General features: G+C 37.5%; 1 protein-coding gene across 16 annotated transcripts in view; it reads left to right on the top strand.

Moving 5' to 3' along the window:
* GOLGB1 (golgin B1) overlaps window positions 1-19,477 on the top strand; it is a 76,243-nt gene that overhangs the window by 35,591 nt on the left and 21,175 nt on the right. For all 16 annotated transcript variants that reach the window (XM_088837454.1, XM_088837461.1, XM_055437922.2 and 13 more), the window contains 4 exons: window positions 1,506-1,620; window positions 4,188-4,261; window positions 7,257-12,454; window positions 13,317-15,228. In XM_088837454.1, coding sequence (XP_088693580.1) covers window positions 1,506-1,620; window positions 4,188-4,261; window positions 7,257-12,454; window positions 13,317-15,228 — 7,299 coding nt within the window. The remainder of the gene's footprint in view (window positions 1-1,505; window positions 1,621-4,187; window positions 4,262-7,256; window positions 12,455-13,316; window positions 15,229-19,477) is intronic.

Genomic DNA, 19,477 nt, shown 5'->3' with positions numbered 1-19,477 from the left:
GGATTATGCTGCTGTTGCTTAGTTACTTCAGTCCTGTCCAACTCTTTGTGACACTATAGTCTGTAGCCCTCCAAGCTCCTCTGTCTATGGGATTCTCTAGGCAAGAGTACTAGAGTGGATTGCTGTGACCTACTCCAGGGGATCTTCCCAACCCAAAGATAAAACCCACATCTCTTATGTCTACCTGCATTGGCAGGCAGGTTCTTTATAACCTGGAAAGCCCATTAGGGATTATAGTTGCATTTTAATCACAGTTAACCTGCATATAACATTGTGCTGCATCATGTGTTGAATAAAAACCTTACAATTGTATACTTGTATTTCTTCATTCTTGGGACTTAGTTATTTTTACTTATACATATGTTATAAACAAAAAACACAAAATATAACATGTTATAAACAAAAATTTTTATTTTTTTTAGTCAGTTATCTTTCAGGAGATTCAAATGATAAGAAAATAAATCTTTATTACCATTGCAGTTACCATTTCTGGTGCTTTTCTATAGGGTAGATCCAGAAGTCTCTGTAAAGAGTCAAATGATAAATATTTTAGGCTTTTAGGGCATAGCTTTATTTGCAAAAACAGGTAGAAAGCTCTAAACTTTCCCAAACTCTGCTGTAGTTTCTTATTTCCATCTTGTGTCATTTTCCTTCTGCCCAGAGGACTTCCTTTAATATGTGTGTGTACTCTCTTGAGCACACAAGTCTGCTGGTAAGGGGTTCTTTTTTTTTTTTTTTAATTTATTTATTTTAATTGGAGGCTAATTACTTTCTTATAGCTCTTGTGTGTTTGAAGAAATCTTTATCGCTCTGTTGTTTTTAAAAGATACCTAAAAGCTAACTATAGAATTTTATATTGATAGGTTTTTTCTTTTGATCCTTTAAGGCTATTTCTGCACTCTTTTCTTGCATTTTGTTTTTTAGTAAGAAATCTACTGTCGTCTTTGTCTCTTTATTTCCTGATTGCTTTTAGGATTTTATCACTGGGTTTGAACACTTTGGTTATAATGTGCCTTCACATAGTTTTCTTTATGTTTCTTGTGCTTGGAATTTGCCTTTTGAATCTGTGTGTTTATAGTTTGCTTCAATCTGGAAATTTTTCTGCCATTAATTAGTCCAGTATTTTTTCTGACCTCTCTCTTCCTTTGAAGACTCCATTTACACACATACTAGATTACTTGAAGTTTTCCAGGAGTCATAATGTGCTTTTAATTTTTTGAATTCTGAAAATTTTCTTTCGTGTGTAATAGACTTGGAAAATCCAGGCTTCGGTCTTAAATTCAAAAGCCAGTGAACTAGAAATTTGTGTGAAAGATTTCATCTTTCTATCTTCAGATGAAAAGCATTGCTTTAAAGATTACCTAGGCAGATAAGTAAATACTATTTTTAAAGTATTTTCAAGGCTGGAGAACTTTTAGAACACAAAAATGCCAGAGGCTGTCTGGACATTAGTATGAGAGTTTTGCACTGGAGAATCATTAATTTGTTGTCTTTCTACAATTTAGGCAGTCACTGAAGAGAGTATTGCCTTTTTGCAGAAGAGAGTGGTAGAACTAGAGAATGAAAAGGGAGCCTTGCTCCTTAATTCTGTAGAGCTGGAGGAGCTGAAAGCTGAGAATGGTATGTATAAATGAAAACCATAATTCTCTGACCTTTTAACCAACAACTTTTATCTCTGTACATGTATAACATGTAGATTCTATGGTAATAAAGATCTTAGCACAGCTGATAGTTATTGAAGTTAAGATTAATACACATTAAACAATTTGAACACAATACCAGTGTTTACATAACATTTTGCAGTATGGGCTTTAAATGTTGCAAGAGATCTGTATTATATTCATTTTGGAGTGGCCAAGGAATCGTCTCAGATGTATGGCTTGAATAGGACCTTAATAAGACAATGACTTTTTAAATAGGTAAAATAGAGAAAGAACTTTTCCAGTAACAAATTTGTGGGATGAGGTAACAGAGATCAGTATAAATAAAGATTTAGAGGTAGAAACCATTTAGTTTTTTGCTCATGCTATATATTGCTTAGAACCTTATCCTTTTTCTTTAGCCTGGCTAATTCTTGAACTCATCTTTCAGGCCTCAACTAGGGCATTATCTTTTTGAGAAGTTGGTCCTAATCTCCCAGAGTTGGATTAAATGCATTTTTGTGCTTCTGAAATTCATTTTCAAAGGCAGGGGTCTTTTTTTTTTTTCCCGTCTTTTGCTTTACCCTTTACCAGGAACAAGAATAGTACCTGGCAAATGAGTGACTGCTGAATAAAGTTTTGTTGGATTGAACTAAATTTAGCACTTTATTCTATTTAACTGTGTGTGAACAGTTAGTAAGAATGAAGATATACTTCCTTCCTTTTGTCACCTGCTTCACAGGGACCTTATAGCTTTAGTAACTTGTATTTAATAATGCTTCACTTAATCTAATCTAATTTACCCTGGAGTAACTGACTACCGTGCTTTAAGAGTGAGAATGAATACCAAGTAAAGTTTGTACCATTTCCTAAAGTCTATACCAAAATTTCCAACTTAACCATTTTACAGTTCCACATAGCTATAAACTGAGGTATAAGGGATCATATACCTTTATTACACTAGTCCTACCGTTGCTGATAAAGAATACTGCAAATTCAACTCATTATTCAACCCATTTAAACCACTTCTCTGAGACCTTATCCATGATGTTTATTTTACAGTTTTGCAAGCAGTCTCTGTCACTTTCTTGTGGCTCATTATGGTTTAGAGGTTACATGAGTTCCATTCTCTTTGCTCTTTACTGCAGGGGTCACTGGCCCTAAGGTTTTCTGTATTAGTTTTCGTGTCTGGTTACCCTTGTTTTATGAGTCATGTTCTATTAATATTAAAGTCACCTTTTGTGCTTCCATGTCTACCACTGTGCTCCTTCCTCAAATACTTGTGAAATGTCTGAACATATTATATACAGTCTTGAATTCATTTGTTTCATGTATGTTCATTTCTTCTTTCAGCAAATATCTGTGGTGCCTTTCCTATGTACTGGGGACTACTCTAGTTGCTGAGGATACTGCTCCGAACATATTAGAAGACAAGTCAGGCCACAAACATGTATATACATAAGAAAATTTCAGAGAGTGATAGATACTAGGATGAAAATAGAACAGGCTACTGCACATGTGTTAGGGGAAGGAGAAAGTAGTGTCAGAGTGGTCAGGGTAGGCCTCTCTGATCACTGGTTACCTGAATGATCAAAGGGGGACAGCCACACAAAAGAGTCTGAGCAAATCTCATTCCAAGCAGGGAAGAGCAGTGTAAATACCCTGAGGTATGAATAAACTTGATATGTTTGCAGATAGAAGCAAGGCCAGTGTTCTTGGAAGTAGAGTAAGCAAAAGGGGAGCAGTATAGAGTTTGCAGAATAAGTGGGGTCAAATCATGTGGGTCATATTAAAACACTTGGATGTAGTGTAAAAAATAAGCTTTTTTGTTTGTTTCATATACTTGTCTTAACATCTCAGAAAGAGTATAAACTTCTCGGGGGCTTACTAATACTCAATATTTTTATCCTCCAAGGTACTACTACCCTTTTTAGATACCCACATTGTAATAAGATATGGGGTCGAACTCAGAAGACTGAATTCTGATCCTAGCTGTATGAACTAGCTGTAGGACATGTCATTTCTTTGTTTCCTCATATGGTCATTGAAGAGATTGGATAGCTCCTTTCTATGCTGAAATTTGATGTCCTTATGAACATATGTGAAAGAATATAGAAGACATTTTAAGTGCTATCTTAATGCATGTTGTATAATATGAACACAGAAAAGTTATAGATAAGTTACATTTATTTCCCTAGAATTCCCAAATTATGCTGCAGAAATAGCTGCTTTTTGTCATGTGCTCTGGCTTTTTTTTCCCTTTAAAGCCTTTCACTATTTATTATACTTCACTCAGGTTAATCATTAACACCCACTACCCTTCTATCTTATATCTCATCTTTTCATCTTTTGCCACTTCTTTTTTTTTTTTTGCCACTTCTTTATTTTAATAAAATAAGTTTTATCTCCCCCAAACTAGTCTGTTCTTTCCTCTTGGTTATTTCATGCATCTCAAATAGCCTCACACACAATCATACCTCTGTTTTTTGTTGTTTTTCAAACACTTCTACATTTACCTTCTAAGGCTATTTATTTTGTGACTTTCAGAAAAACTGTCCTCTCAGATTACTGTCCTGGAGTCTCAGAAGAGAACTGGAGAGGTAGATAGAGAAGTCCATGAGGTAAGTGATGCATTCTTAAAATAATGAGAATATGAGCTCGATCAGGGGAGGTGGTTTCAAGCCTAAGCTTTTGTACAGTTTTCTAATGTCGACAGAGAATTACATTACCTAGAAAGTGAGATTTAAGAGAGTTGTAATGGTTATTATTTCTCATTTACTGTCATTTGTTTATAAATATTTGGACATTTTATTTGTCCTGAACCAACGCAAGTACAGTAGCATTTATTTGGGATTTGATATCCTATTTTGCATGCTGGGTTATCATTTATCTCAACTTCTTTGCCCATCTCAGAAAAGTTTCTCAGTAAAGAAATTAGATAAAAATCTCCAGTCTCTCCCCACCACCCCCTTCTCATTTTTTCATAGTTTCACTTAGGATTATATTCAAAAGGTATCCTTAGAGAATGGTGCTTTTTATAACCTGAAAATCATTATAAGAAATGTGTGATTGCTCAATATTATGCTAATTTAAGATGATTGTTAGCTATATTGTGTTTAATTGTCCTTCCATTTAGGAAGTCAGTGATAGGGAATTTCCTGGTGGTCCAGTGGTTAGGACTCCATGTTTTCACTGCCAAGGGCCTGGGTTTGATCCCTGATCAGGGAACTAAGATCACACAAGCCATGTGGTATGGTCAGAAAAAAAAGAAAAAGAAGAAGTGAGTGATAGACTCATAAATGGCCTTGAGGAATAATGTAACTTCTTTACAATAGTGTCTGCTTACTTATTGTATTAGAGTTCTCTAGAGAAACAGAATTAATAGGAAGTGAAATATGTATAAACAGGGTTTATTTTAAGGAATTGGCTCATGTAATTGTGGAGGCTGACAAATTCAAAATTGCAGGGTAGGCTAGCACACTGGAGACCCAGAGAGAAGTTGCAGTTTGAATCTGAAGGTAGTCCGCAGGCAGAATTTCTTCTTTTTGGAGGAGGGCCATCTTTTTTTGGTTATGGCCTTTAACCAATTAGGTGAAGCCCATCCACATTATGGAGAGCAGCCTGCTTTACTCAGAGTCTGCTGGTTTAAATCTTAACTTTATCTAAAAATACCTCAACAGAAATATTTGGAGTAATGTTTGACCAAGTATCTCAGTATTGTGGGCTAACCAAGTTGAAGCATAAAGTTAACCTCCACATTTACATTCAATTACATTTTCATATGATGTTCTGTTCACAGAATTGTGAAAAGTGGACTAAATTTTGAAAATAATTTTAACATTATATGGTTACTGACAAATTATGAGAGTTCAGTAGTGAAAAATGAATCTTGTTTTGCCAAGGAGATGCTTAATGTTTTAAGATGCTTAGCAATTAATGTCTAGTGAAAACAAGAGAGCTCAAAATGTAAGAGAAAATAAGAAATATGGGAATCTATTAAGAAAAACAAAATATCCAGAAGGGAGAACAAACAGGAAACAGCGAAAAGGGAAGGGGAAAAAAGCTCCACAGAAATTATAAAAGGAAGGGTGACTAAGATAATTCCTTGAGATAAGAGAGAGTGGATAGAAAGGGTCCATAGAAAATGTAAGCACAGTCTAAAGGGGAAGACTAGTACTAGAAGGAGTGAGAGTGGCTAGAAAGAGCAGTTTTCCAGTTTCTGCTCTCTGATGTATAACACTGACTTTTAAAAAAAAATCAAGCCAAAGTTAATAGAACTCTATAGATAGGACAGGGAGCAGCAGAGAATGAGACTAAGGGAACGAAGAGAGTGCGTGAAGTGGCATGACAGATAGTTAGTAAAGAGGAAATAAGAATACTTAGGATATGAGAGAGACCAGATAAAGGAGTTAGTTATATTTCCATCTTCTGGCAAAAGTGATGCCTTGACTATATTAGATTTTCCATATATGTAGGAATGGATAAATAGTAATGTGACATGAAGAAATTATAAAGGAACTTTTCCTCTGCTAAAAAAAATGTGTGTCCAGTTTCGGTTTCTAGAAATGTGAGTATAAGTAATACAGAGAGTGAAGAATTTTAAACAATTAAAAGTGCTAATGAAAAATGATGAGATAATAACTTTCTGTGAAATATAGTTCTAAAGTAATGATTTCTTTTCTTTTACTCAGTGGCTGAATATGATACCAAGATAATAGGTAATATTCATTGAGGGCTTACTATGTGCCAGCTTCTGCTAGTGAATGGCAGAGATGTGAACTCTGGCAGCTGGGCTGCAGAGCTTGTGCTCCTGGCCACCACATTGACAATCCCCTGTTGTTGTTTTCTTTCCTTCATATCAAGTTGGAATTTTTTGAGGGGCAGAAGAAAAGCTTCTATTGACAAAGATGGATATTTTATTATGTATATGGTCCCCAAACTCATTTAATAAAATACTAAATTTACCATGAAATTCACTGGTTTTGTCCCAGGAAGACAATTATAGAAATAATTTATATGGATTGAGCAGCCTAATACAGTAAGCTTTGTAATAGTAACTTGGTTAATATTTTGTCAGACGGGTCCATAATTTCTTCCCAAGCCCCAGCAGAACTCTTCTTTGATTATTTTATCCTGATACTTTATCAACTTGTCTGATAATCTCTTTGTCTGTTAAAAGCTATCTTATCTAATACTTCCTATTCCAATAGATAGTTTAGGAAAAGGAATCCTGTAACTTCCTTCTTGGCATGGGATGAAACAAAAACTTATTTCTTGCTTCACTTTTTATTTGTAAGTAGTTCTTAGGAGAAATAAGCAGTTTTTAATCTGAAAAAAAAAGTTTCCCTAGTGAGGAATATTTAGAAAGTGAGTCCCAGGTTTCCTTAGGTCTTATGAGTATGACTTGACCTCAGTGTAGGATTGACAGAATGCCCTCAGAGGTCGAAGCTGGGAAATAAAAACTGATTTTAAAAGTATTTAGCAGTTTTGTGGTAGGAAAGTTTGGATGGAAGAGTTTTAGGTTTTGGAAAATGCACAAAATACCAGTTTTTAGTTAGGCTCTTTCCTATAAAACATTTGATTAAGGTGTTTTTGTGGTGTTTGTTTTTTAAACAGGTGAGCCTGGTTGATATTACCAGGCTCAACAAGAGCAGTTTTTCTGCTGAGGAAAGTGGACAAGATGCCCTGGAGAACACATTTACTCAGAAGCATAAAGAACTATCCGTTTTATTGCTGGAAATGAAAGAAGCTCAAGAGGAAATTGCATTTCTTAAGCTGCAGCTTCAAGGCAAAAGGGCAGAAGGTGACCCTGAGTTCCTTGATCAGAAAGAAATGAAACAGATAGAGAGTGAAGGAATGCCTCCAGTTAAAATGACAGTGTTGCTTGAAGATACAGGGCAGCATTTTCCACCGACGCCAGATGAAGAGAGCAGTCTCACAACAACTGAGAAAGAAGAGCAGATGAGCCCCGAACACCAGCATAGACCATCTGAGGAAATATCTTTAAATTACACCGGAGTGGAATTAAAATCAACCAAGCAGGACGATGATGATAAACCCTCTTCTGCTGTCCCAGGTATTTGTCAGTGTCACCAGGATGAATTGGAAAGACTAAAAGGTCAAGTTATGGAGCTTGAGGTAAACCTTCATAAAGCAGAGGAAATCTATGAGAAAAATTTAAATGAGAAAGCTAAGGAAATAGGCATTCTAACCCAACTGATTGAAGAGTTTAAGAAAAATGCTGAAAACACCAACAATGCTTTCACTGCTTTGTCTGAAGAAAGAGACCAGCTACTTGCTCAGGTGAAGGAACTTTGTGTGGTAACGGAACTGAGGGCTCAGGTACAGCAACTAGAAGTGAACCTTGCAGAAGCAGAAAAGCAAAGAAGACTTGACTATGAAAGTCAGACTGCTCATCACGACTTGCTCACTGAACAGGTCCACAGCCTCACCATAGAAGCCAAATCTAAAGATGTGAAGATTGAAGTTTTACAGAATGAATTAGATGGTGTGCAGGTTCAGTTTTCTGAGCAGAGTACTTTGATCAAAAGCCTGCAGAGCCAGCTTCAGAGGAAAGAAAGTGAAGTGCTTGAGGGGGCAGAACGTGAGAGGGAGGTCTCAAATAAGGTGGAAGAACTTTCACAGGCTCTTTCACAGAAGGAATGTGAAATAGCAAAAATGGATCAACTCTTACTAGAAAAAAAGAAAGACATGGAAATACTCCAACAGACCATTGAGGAGAAGGATCAGCAAGTGACAGAAATCAGCTTTAGTATGACGGAGAAAATGGTTCAGCTTAATGAAGAGAAATTTTCTCTTGGGGTTGAAATAAAGACTCTTAAAGAACAGCTGAATTTATTATCCAGAGCTGAAGAGACCAAAAAAGAGCAGATGGAAGAAGATAAAGAAATTGTTTCCAGCTTTAAACAGAATTATGATGAGTTGAGCCCAGCAGGGCTAATAAGTAAAGAAGAACTTCAACGTGAATTAGACCTTGTAAAGAAAGAAAGTGAGCAGAGAAAGAGAAAGCTCCAGGCTGCTCTTATTAATAGAAAGGAACTTCTACAGAAAGTCAGTAGATTAGAAGAGGAATTGGCCAAAGTGAAAGATGAACCCAGCAAAGAGATCCTACTCCATGAGAGTGAGAGGAGGGAAGTGGAGGAAGATAAAGAAAGTAAAGAAGACTTAGAAAAATGTGTGACTTCTAAGTGCCAAGAAATAGAAATGTCTTTAAAACAGATAATATCTGAGAAGGAAATGGAACTAGAGCACGTTAGGAAGAATTTGGAAGAAAAGGCAGCAATAGAAGAACAGTTACAGGCTGTGGTCAAACAGATGAATCAGAATTTGCAGGAGAAGACAAACCAGATAGATCTGCTACAAGCAGAAGTCCTTGAAAACCAAGCAATTATCCAGAAGTTAACCACAGGTAACAAGGATGCAGGTGATGGAGACTCAGCAGCACCTGTAAAAGAAGTAGTGGCCATCAGTCCGCTTGGTGCAGGTAGTGGAGAACACTGGAAACCAGAACTGGAAGAAAAAATAGTGGACCTTGAAAAAGAAAAGGAGCAACTTCAAAAGAAGCTACAGGAAGTATTAACCTCTCGCAAGGTGATTCTGAAAAAGGCACAGGAGAAAGAAAGACATCTTAGGGAGGAGCTAAAGCAACAGAAGGATGACTTTAATCGCTTGCAAGAACAGTTTGATGAGCAAAGCAAGGAAAATGAGAGCATTGGGGACCAACTAAAACAACTGCAGATTCAAGTACAGGAATCTATGGACAGAAAACTCCCAGGCAGTGGCCAGCAGGAACCAGGCTTTCCCACTCAAGGTTTAGAAGAACCTTTATTCAAAGCCACAAAACAGCAGCCTATTCAATCTGTTTCAGAGTCTGACTTGCACCCAGACTGGCCTTCTCATCTTGGAGATACAAATGCTCTGCAGGGCAATACTGCTATTGCCCAGATTAAGACCCAGCTGAAAGAAATAGAGGCTGAGAAAGAAGAGTTAGAGTTAAAGGTTAACTCTACAATAAATGAGCTGACTAAAAAATCAGAAGAGGTATTTCAGTTACAAGAGCAGATAAATAAACAAGATTTAGAAATCCAAAGTCTGAAGGCAGAGTCCTGTGAAGCTGAAGCCCACGCAGAAACCCTGAGGCAAAAACTGGAAAGCAGTCAACTAGAGATCGCTGGATTAGAGCAGTTAAGAGAACTGAAGCCTGAACTAGATGAGCTGCAAAAACTCATAAGCAAAAAGGAAGAAGAAGTTAGGTACCTTTCTGGACTACTTAGTGAAAAGGAAACAGCCCTTACTAAAGTACAAACGGAGATAACAGAACAAGAGGATTTAGTAAAGGCACTGCATACACAGCTGGAAATGCAAGCCAAAGAACATGATGAGAAGATAAAGCAGTTCCAGGTGGAGCTTTGCGAACTGAAGCAGAAACCAGAAGAGACTGGAGAAGAAAGTAAAGCAAAACAGCAAATACAGAGGAAACTCCAAGCTGCCCTCATTTCCCGAAAGGAAGCACTAAAAGAAAACAAAGGTCTCCAGGAGGAGTTGTCTTTGGCCAGAGACACCATTGAGCATCTCACTAAGTCTCTGGCAGATGTGGAAAACCAAGTTTCTGCTCAAAATAGAGAAAAAGATGTATTCTTAGGAAAGTTAGCTCTTCTTCAGGAAGAAAGAGACAAACTCATTGCAGAAGTGGACAGATCTTTAATGGAAAATCAAAGTCTCAGTGGTTCTTGTGAAAGTCTGAAATTAGCACTGGAGGGTCTTACTGAAGACAAGGAAAACTTAATGAAGGAAATTGAATCTTTGAAATGTTCCAGGATTGCAGAAAGCACTGAGTGGCAAGAGAAACACCAAGAGTTGCAAAAGGAATATGAAATTCTTCTGCAGTCCTATGAGAATGTTAGTAATGAGGCAGAAAGAATTCAGCATGTAGTGGAAACTGTGAGGCAGGAGAAGCAGGAACTTTATGGCAAGTTAAGAAGCACAGAAGCTAACAAGAAAGAAACAGAAAAGCAGTTGCAGGAAGCTGAACAGGAAATGGAGGAGATGAAAGAAAAGATGAGAAAGTTTGCTAAATCTAAACAGCAGAAAATCCTGGAGTTGGAAGAAGAGAATGAGCGGCTTAGAGCAGAGGTACATCCTGCAGGAGATACATCTAAAGATAGTATGGAAGCACTTCTTTCTTCCAATTCCAACATGAAGGAGGAGCTGGAAAGGGTCAAAACAGAATATAAAACCCTTTCTAAGGAGTCTGAGGCCTTAAAGGCAGAGAAGGACTCTTTAAGTGAAGAGGTTCAACATTTAAAGCATCAGATAGAGGATAATGTATCCAAACAAGCTAGCCTGGAGCCCACTGAGAAGCATGACAACCAGATGGCTGTCACTGAAGAGGCAACCCTGTCTGCTTCAGGTGAGGCTGATGAGCAAGACTCCCCAGGTATGAACACAAGGCCTGAAAATTTAGAATCCACTCTATCAGAGAACAGTGCCAAGCCTGACATATGTGAGAATGTCAGCTTACATGATGAAATTAATAACTACCTTCAGCAGATTGATCAGCTCAAAGAAAGAATCACTGAATTAGAGGAAGGCAGGCAGAAAGACAAGGAATTTAGCCAGAATTTAGAAAATGAGAGAGATACTTTATTGAGTCAAATAGCAGCAAAGGATGGTGAACTAAAAATGCTTCAGGAAGAAGTAACCAAAATAAACCTGTTAAATCAGCAAACCCAAGAAGAACTTGCCAGAGTTACCAAGTTAAAGGAGACAGCAGAAGAAGAGAAAGATGATTTGGAAGAGAGGCTTATGAATCAATTAGCAGAACTTAATGGAAGCATTGGGAATTACTATCAGGATGTTACAGATGCCCAGATCAAAAACGAGCTACTAGAATCCGAAATGCAGAACCTTAAAAAGTGTGTGAGTGAATTGGAAGAAGAAAAGCAACAGTTAGTCAAGGAGAAAACTAAGGTGGAATCAGAAATACGAAAGGAATATATGGAGAAAATACAAGGTGCTCAGAAAGGACCTGGCAATAAAAGCCATGCGAAGGAACTTCAGGAGCTGCTAAAAGAAAAACAGCAAGAAGTAAAGCAGCTGCAGACGGATTGTATTAGGTACCAAGAGAAAATCAGTGCTCTGGAGAGAACTGTTAAGGCTCTAGAATTTGTTCAGACTGAGTCCCAAAAAGATTTGGAAATAACCAAAGAAAATCTGGCTCAAGCCAATGAACACCGCAAGAAGGCAGAATCGGAATTAGCTAGCTTCAAAGTACTGCTAGATGACACTCAAAGTGAAGCAGCAAGGGTCCTAGCAGACAATCTCAAGTTGAAAAAGGAGCTTCAGTCAAATAAAGAATCCATTAAAAGCCAAATGAAACAAAAGGATGAAGATCTTGAGCGAAGACTGGAGCAAGTAGAGGAGAAACACCTGAAAGAGAAGAAGAATATGCAAGAGAAACTGGACGCTTTGTGTAGAGAAAAAGTCCACTTGGAAGAGACATTTGGAGAGGTTCAGGTCACTTTGAACAAGAAAGACAAGGAAGTTAAGCAACTTCAGGAAAACCTGGATAGTACTGTGGCCCAGCTGGCAGCTTTCACTAAGAGCATGTCTTCCCTCCAGGATGATCGGGACAGGGTGATAGATGAAGCCAAAAAGTGGGAGAGGAAGTTCAGTGATGCTATTCAGACCAAAGAAGAAGAAATTAGACTTAAAGAGGAGAATTGTAGTGTTCTAAAGGATCAGCTTAGGCAGATGTCCATCCATATGGAGGAACTGAAGATCAACATTTCCAGGTAAATGAATAATAACTCTTTTAACTCTTCCAAAGGAAATTGAAGGTAAAGGAAGTCATAAACTATTTCCATTCCCTTTAATATTATGGGACTAATTTTGGTCTAAATTTCCCCCCAGAAGATGTATTCACTCTCACTTCCGTCTCACTGTCTCTCTGTTTTTTTGCAAATGACTTTGTTACAACTTGTCATGGCGTGAAAAATTCACATTTACTTCTCTACCCATTTTTCTATTGAGAGATCTCTTGACTTTTTCTTTTCATTTCTGCTGTCCTTGCCCATCTCTGAATTTTTCAGTTCAGTTCAGTCGCTCAGTCGTGTCCAATTCTATTTCAATACTCTCAAATTACTGCCTTAGCCTCTGAAATTATCTCTTTTCTCTTCCCCATATTCCACATCAATTTATATTGCATATGCCTACTGGAGTTATTTTCCTCAAACTCCAGTTTTATATCACTTTAGTTCAGGAACTAACAGCGTCCCCACACTGTACTCTTTCATTTTTAGTAGAATCCCTCTGCTCAGAGACAGGTTTCCTCATTTGCCTCTCATACCAGGATTATTTCATTAAGGGGCCAGACAACAGCTTATCTAGAACCAAGTACAAAATTGGGGGCACTCTGAAGAGTATCCAAACTCATGTCACTAAATTAACAACATACTTTGAAGTTTATTTTTATATAAATTCTTAGATGCAATATACCTTTAATACAGAACATTCAGTAGAACTGATACCTCTTTATTAAAAGCACCTTGAATTATGAATGTTTATTCATTTATAGATCTGAGTATCTGTTTTGTTTCTTAGGCATCAAGTACTTTTCCATTGAAATCTGTAATTAATGACCTTCTTTTTTTCTAGGCTTGAGCATGACAAACAAATGTGGGAGTCCAAAGCTCAGACAGAGGTCCAGATTCAGCAGAAGGTCTGTGATACTCTGCAAGGAGAAAACAAAGAACTTTTGTCGCAGCTCGAAGAGACTCAAAATCTATACCGTAGTTCTCAGGATGATTTAGTTAAGTTAGAGTCAGAACTGAAAATTCTCAGAGACCAGTCAACTGATTTAAATAACTCTCTAGAAAAATTTAAGGAAAATAAAGAAAATTTGGAAGGGATCATAAAGCAGAAAGACATTGATATCCAGAATTGTAAATTCAATTATGAGCAGCTGGAGACCGATCTTCAGGCCTCCAGGCAACTGACCAGTAGGCTGCATGAAGAAATAAACATGAAGGAGCAGAAGATTATAAGCCTACTTTCTGCCAAGGAACTAGCAGTCCAGGTGGCTGTGGCTGAACTGCATCAGCAGCATGATAAAGAAATTAAAGAACTGGAAAATCTGCTGTCCCAGGAGGAAGAGGAGAACACTGTCTTAGAAGAGGAGAACAAAAAAGCTGTTGACAGAACCAATCAGCTTATGGAAACACTGAAAAACATGAAAAAGGAGAACATGCAGCAGAAGGCTCAGTTGAATTCCTTCGTTAAATCCATGTCTTCTCTCCAGGATGACCGAGACCGCATAGTCAGTGACTACCAACAGCTGGAAGAACGACATCTCTCTGTGATCTTGGAAAAAGACCAACTCATTCAAGATGCTGCTACTGAGAATAATAAGCTGAAGGAAGAAATCCGATGCTTGAGAAGTCATATGGATGACCTTAATTCTGAGAATGCCAAGCTCAATGCAGAGCTGATCCAGTGTAGAGAAGACCTGAACCAAGTGTTATCGAAGAAAGACTGTCAGCAAAAGCAGCTCCGTGAAGCTCAGCTTCAGCAGGTCAAGGAGCTGAAAGGTGAATATGCTAAATTAGAAGCAAAGCTCAAGGAGTCTGAGGAAGCAAGGGAGGAGCTGCAGAGGTCCTGTCTTGCCCTCCAAGAGGAGAAACAAGATTTAGCTAAAGAGACTGAGGGCTTGAAAGTCTCTCTATCGCAATTAAAGAAACAGTTGACAGCCTTGCAAGAAGAAGGCACTCTCGGAATATTTCAGGCCCAATTAAAAGCCAAAGAAGAAGAGGTACAGAAGTTAAGTACTGTCATTTCTTCCTCTCAGAAGAGAGTTATGGAACTGGAAGAGGAATTGGTTCATGTTCAGAAGGAAGCTGCCAAGAAGGTAGGTGAAATTGAAGACAAATTGAAGAAAGAATTAAAGCATCTTCATCACGATGCGGGGATAATGCGCAATGAAACTGAGACAGCAGAAGAGAGGGTGGCAGAACTAGCAAGAGATCTGGTGGAGATGGAACAGAAGTTACTCATGGTCACCAAAGAAAATAAAGATCTCACAGCACAAATCCAGTCTTTTGGAAGGTCAATGAGTTCCCTGCAAAACAGTAGAGATCAGGCTCATGAGGAACTTGAGGAACTGAAAAGGAAATATGAGGCCAGTCTGAAGGAGTTGGCACAGCTGAGAGAACAGGGCCTCTTACGCAGGGAGAGAGATGTTCTTGTTTCTAAAGCTGCATTTCCAGTTATTTCCACTGAGGATAACAGCTTGCCCCACTTTGAGAAACTTAACCAGCAGCTTCTGTCCAAAGATGAGCAACTGCTTCACTTGTCCTCACAACTGGAAGATTCTTACAACCAAGTGCAGTCCTTTTCCAAGGCTATGGCCAGCCTGCAGAATGAAAGAGATCGCCTGTTGAGTGAACTGGAGAAATTACGCAAGTCAGAGGACGGGAGGCAGAGGTCTGCAGCCTCACCTACAACCAGCCCTGCTGAAGTACAGAGTTTAAAAAAAGCTATGTCATCACTCCAAAATGACCGGGACCGACTAGTGAGTGTTTCGTTTTCTCTTTCCAATCTCCTTCTGAGAGTTTTTTGAAACTTTCTTTAAATTGATTTTCATTTTTACAGAAAATGGTAAAAAAATTTTATTCATTTTAACTTGGCATTCTGGGATGATCTCATACGCCCCACAGATTGTATTTGGTCTTAGAGAAACATTATTTAAATTACTTTAAATCTGCCATTGCTGTTTTAAAAAAATTAAAGATTTCCTTTTCATAGAACTCACCATTGATCACAAAAGGACTATGAGATGGAGAGCTATTTTGTATATTTTATACACACATACACACAGATGTTTCCAGAATTTGTCATAGTTTAATTGAATGAAAGTATTGGGATCACAACCCACTCCAGTGTTCTTGCCTGGAGAATCCCAGGGATGGCGGAGCCTGGTGGGCTGCCGTCTATGGGGTCACACAGTCGGACACGACTGAAGCGACTTAGCAGCAGCAGCAAGTGCCTTTTTACACTGATAGTTTAGTAAAGTCTGGTAGAATTAAGGGTAAAGAAGACTCAGCTTATTTTGTACTTATCTAAACGCAACCCTAATTTGTAAAAAAAAAAAAAAAATTAAATGTAAAAGGGATTAATTTAAATAATTTTACATGACTGTTTAGTAAAGCTTTATTTGCAGACTGAACCATTTTCCCACTTCCCTTTATATATCCAACTTTTTTTTTTTTTAATCTTAGAGAAAGATAAGGAAGATCTCCAGTGTTAAATTTTTACTGCTTTTAGGAGGATACCATAGTTTAATCCAGGTCTTTTTTTTTTTTCCTGAAAACTTGCAGATCATCAAAATTTAGAGGCAAAACTAAAACTGTATGTGCCCAGCCAGGCTGTCAGGATTCTACTTTGTGACATTATTCTTTTCACTTTCATGACAGTTTCTTAACTCTGTCTAGGCCATTTACTCAAATGGGCAATAAATTGAGCTTCAAAAGGCTAAATTTTCTATTTTTAAATCCAGAATATGAAAATTCTAGTTTTTAAGATTAGCCCAGGGGAAAAAAATCATTTCTCCTAAACTGTAAAGTCTTATGCAGATTTTTTTTCTTGGTAGGTAATGTGTTCATTCATATTACATTTAATACTGAATATTTATAGACAGTCTTTTTTCCCTTTTGTAATCTAAACAAAACCTCCCTTTTCAGCTACAATTTTGACATTAATACAATTTAGGCATATTTATTTTTATTTTTAAAATAGTTTCAGTTTAGCTGACTTTGTTCTAGGAGTTTTGTCATTGTTTTCAGAATGCAAATGCAAAAAGTTTTCTTCAGGACCATATATACCTCACATATAATTTATAGCAGAAGTCCAGACCAGTATCTCCTGTCAGATTAGCAGTGGCATGAAATTAGAAATAAAGTGCACAATCAATGTAATGTGCTTGAATCATCCCCAAACCATCCCTGCCCCACCCCGGTCATGTAAAACTGTCTTCCATGAAAATGGTCCCTAGTGCCAAAAAGGTTGGGGACTGCTGACTTATCCAGGTGTTGATTATCTTCTAGGTCAAAATCTTTTTCCTGAAAGCTGTTAGGATAGATTCTGAATTAGCTATGTTTTATTCAATGAGTTGCTTTACTATTTTTAGCTATTATAAATACTAGGGACTAAACTTTCTATCTTTTAACCCCTGTTCTATTAATACCTTTTTGTCTACTGGGTATTTACAAGCCAAAGCATTTTTTATTTATTTGTTTTTTTCTTAATATATGTATTTATTGAAGTACAGTTGACTTACAATGTTTTAGGTGCACCGCAAGGTGATTTAGTTATACAAATACACATATATTATTTTTAAAATTATTTTTCATTATAGGTTATTATAAGATATTGACTATAGTTCCCTATGCTATAAAGCCAGCATTTTTTAATTTCCATATAAATCATAGTAATGTTCTTCTGTTTCCTAAGGCTCATAACTGTCTATGATTTTATTTCACTTAATCGTCAAAGTCTATCATTTCTTTTTTAAAAATTTTTGTACAATTCTTAAAGGTTACTCTTGATTTACAATTGTTACAAAATGTTGGCCGTATTCCTGCATTGAGCCTATCTAGGGCCTGTCATTTCTTTATTCATAGTGTGCCTCAAATATTTCTTTTTTCCTGTCCATCCTTAACACCTTAGGATAAAGTTTTAACACTTTACCCTTAAATGGTTATAATGTTGGTGCTCCCAATTGTCACCCCTCCATTGCTGAATACATTTTTATGAAACTATTCTCTTATGACTGCATTGTTCAGTAACCTTTAAAAAAATATGCTTAGGATTCAAACCTCTTGGTCTGGTTTTAAGACCCTGTGGTTTGTATCTGCCTGTCTTTCCAGCGTCCCCTTTTATTGCTTCCCTACTCTTTCTCTTAATGTCAGCCATCTGATCTCACACACAAACTGGTCTACTTACCTACATTACCATCCTCTGAACAAAAATATCCTGTCCATTTTCCTTTTTTGGGCAAATATTCCTACTCTTTAAAGGTTGCTCCAGAGCTTAGATCCTCTGGTCACATTTCCAGATCACTTGATTATTGTCTATTGCCTTCTGTCTGTACTTCCCTCATGCTTCTCTTTTCTTTTGTCTCATGTTGTCTTGATATATATATGTGTGTGTGTGTTTGTGTGTGTAAAATTTCTATACCTTTGTATTTTTTTTTACTACACCATTTAAATTTCAAACTCCTGGTAAATGTCATATCTTATACTTGTTTGTATTTCACATGGTTTGTAGCAGAAGGGTAGTTAATCATATGGTAGATAATCAACAATTGCGGTGGATATTCTCTATCAGTGTGGTTGTTATTGAAATCACTGTTTTCTCTATTTTGTGAAATTGGCGTGTAGGGAGATTATAGAAACTTTTGAGACTGAGGCTTTTACATCTGCCATGACTGAATCATAAAACCTAAACAGGGTTATAAATCACATGAAGGCCTGACAGTCTGATTCAGTGATATTGCATACAGGCTGTGCCAGTCTGCTGAGGCCCTTCTGCATACTTACTGAATGTATTGTTCACTCCATCGACTCTTCTTTTCCACGCATCTTGTTCTCACTCTGTCTCATGAGCATTGAAATTTCTAGTCTCTCACCCACTGGCTGCATGTATGATAACATTTCAGTCACTGTCAGTTTAAATATTCAGCCCAGGCCAGCAAATTGTCACCTCTGCCTAGACTAGGCTTCCTTTCTCTCAGGACCACCTAAGGGAGGAGCTCAGTTTGAAAGGAGCTCAGGTTACTTTGGTCCTCTTCTTTCCATAGTTAAAGGGAAGTTTCCTAAATAAAGTCTGAGGGTCTAAGTGGCAAGGAGTTAATAACCCAGGGGATTCTATTAGGGCGTAACAGACAACTCTGGAAACATTTTGGAGTTTCCATCACCCATACTTCCTTAGGACTTTCCCATAATCAAATGAAGCACTTAGGCAGTTCCTGCCTAAAGGATGGAGTACAAATCTCTAAGGTGCCTTTTCATTTGTATGCGCACTTCAGTCTGAAAATGATTTGAGGGGCTTTAAAATCTCTAAAATCATTTAAAGATATGAGGGGCTTCCCATCTGGCTCAGTGGTAAAGAATCCACCTGCCAATTCAAGAGAAGCAGGGGATGTGAGGGACTTCCCCCATGGCTCAGTGGGTAAAGAATCTGCCTGCAGTGCAGGAGACATGGGTTTGATCCCTGGGTTGGGAAGATCCCCTGGAGAAGAAAATGGCAACCCACTCCAGTATTCAGGTTACAATACTGGAGTTGCAAAGAGTCTGACCTATGCATTACTTTTATTTTCCTTGTCACCTTTGTTTTTCCTGGAATGAATAACAGTGTTTTTGTTGTTGTTACTGAATTTTCTTTGTACTTATCAATGTAATTTAACCCCAGATTTACTGTCATTTATCAAATTTTTCAAGATGTTTATTTTCCTGTATGTTTTGTCTCCAGGAAGAAAATTCTCTTGAAGACTCTTTTTTGCTCTTATGTGAATTAGTTGCCCTATATTTTTCCTAGGACATAATTTTCTTTCTCGAATATCTCCCTCCTTTTCTCTCCTGTGTTAGATCTCCTGTTTCTTATATTCTATGTTTTCCTCATCTTGGTTTTGTGCCATCAAATCAGTAACTCTCCAAGAAAAGATACAGGGGAGGTAAATGTCTAATCATTTCCAATAGTTTGGTGGAGTACAGAATTCTAGGCTGAAAATGATTTCTCTTCAAAACTGAAGACATTGTTCTATT

The sequence above is a fragment of the Moschus berezovskii genome, chromosome 1 (assembly GCF_049115385.1).
Source record: "Moschus berezovskii isolate FMDL1 chromosome 1, NW_MosBer_1.0, whole genome shotgun sequence".
In the NCBI taxonomy this organism is placed as follows: domain Eukaryota; kingdom Metazoa; phylum Chordata; class Mammalia; order Artiodactyla; family Moschidae; genus Moschus; species Moschus berezovskii.
Note: the sequence above shows the minus strand (reverse complement) of the source record. Positions and strands in the feature narration are given on the sequence as shown.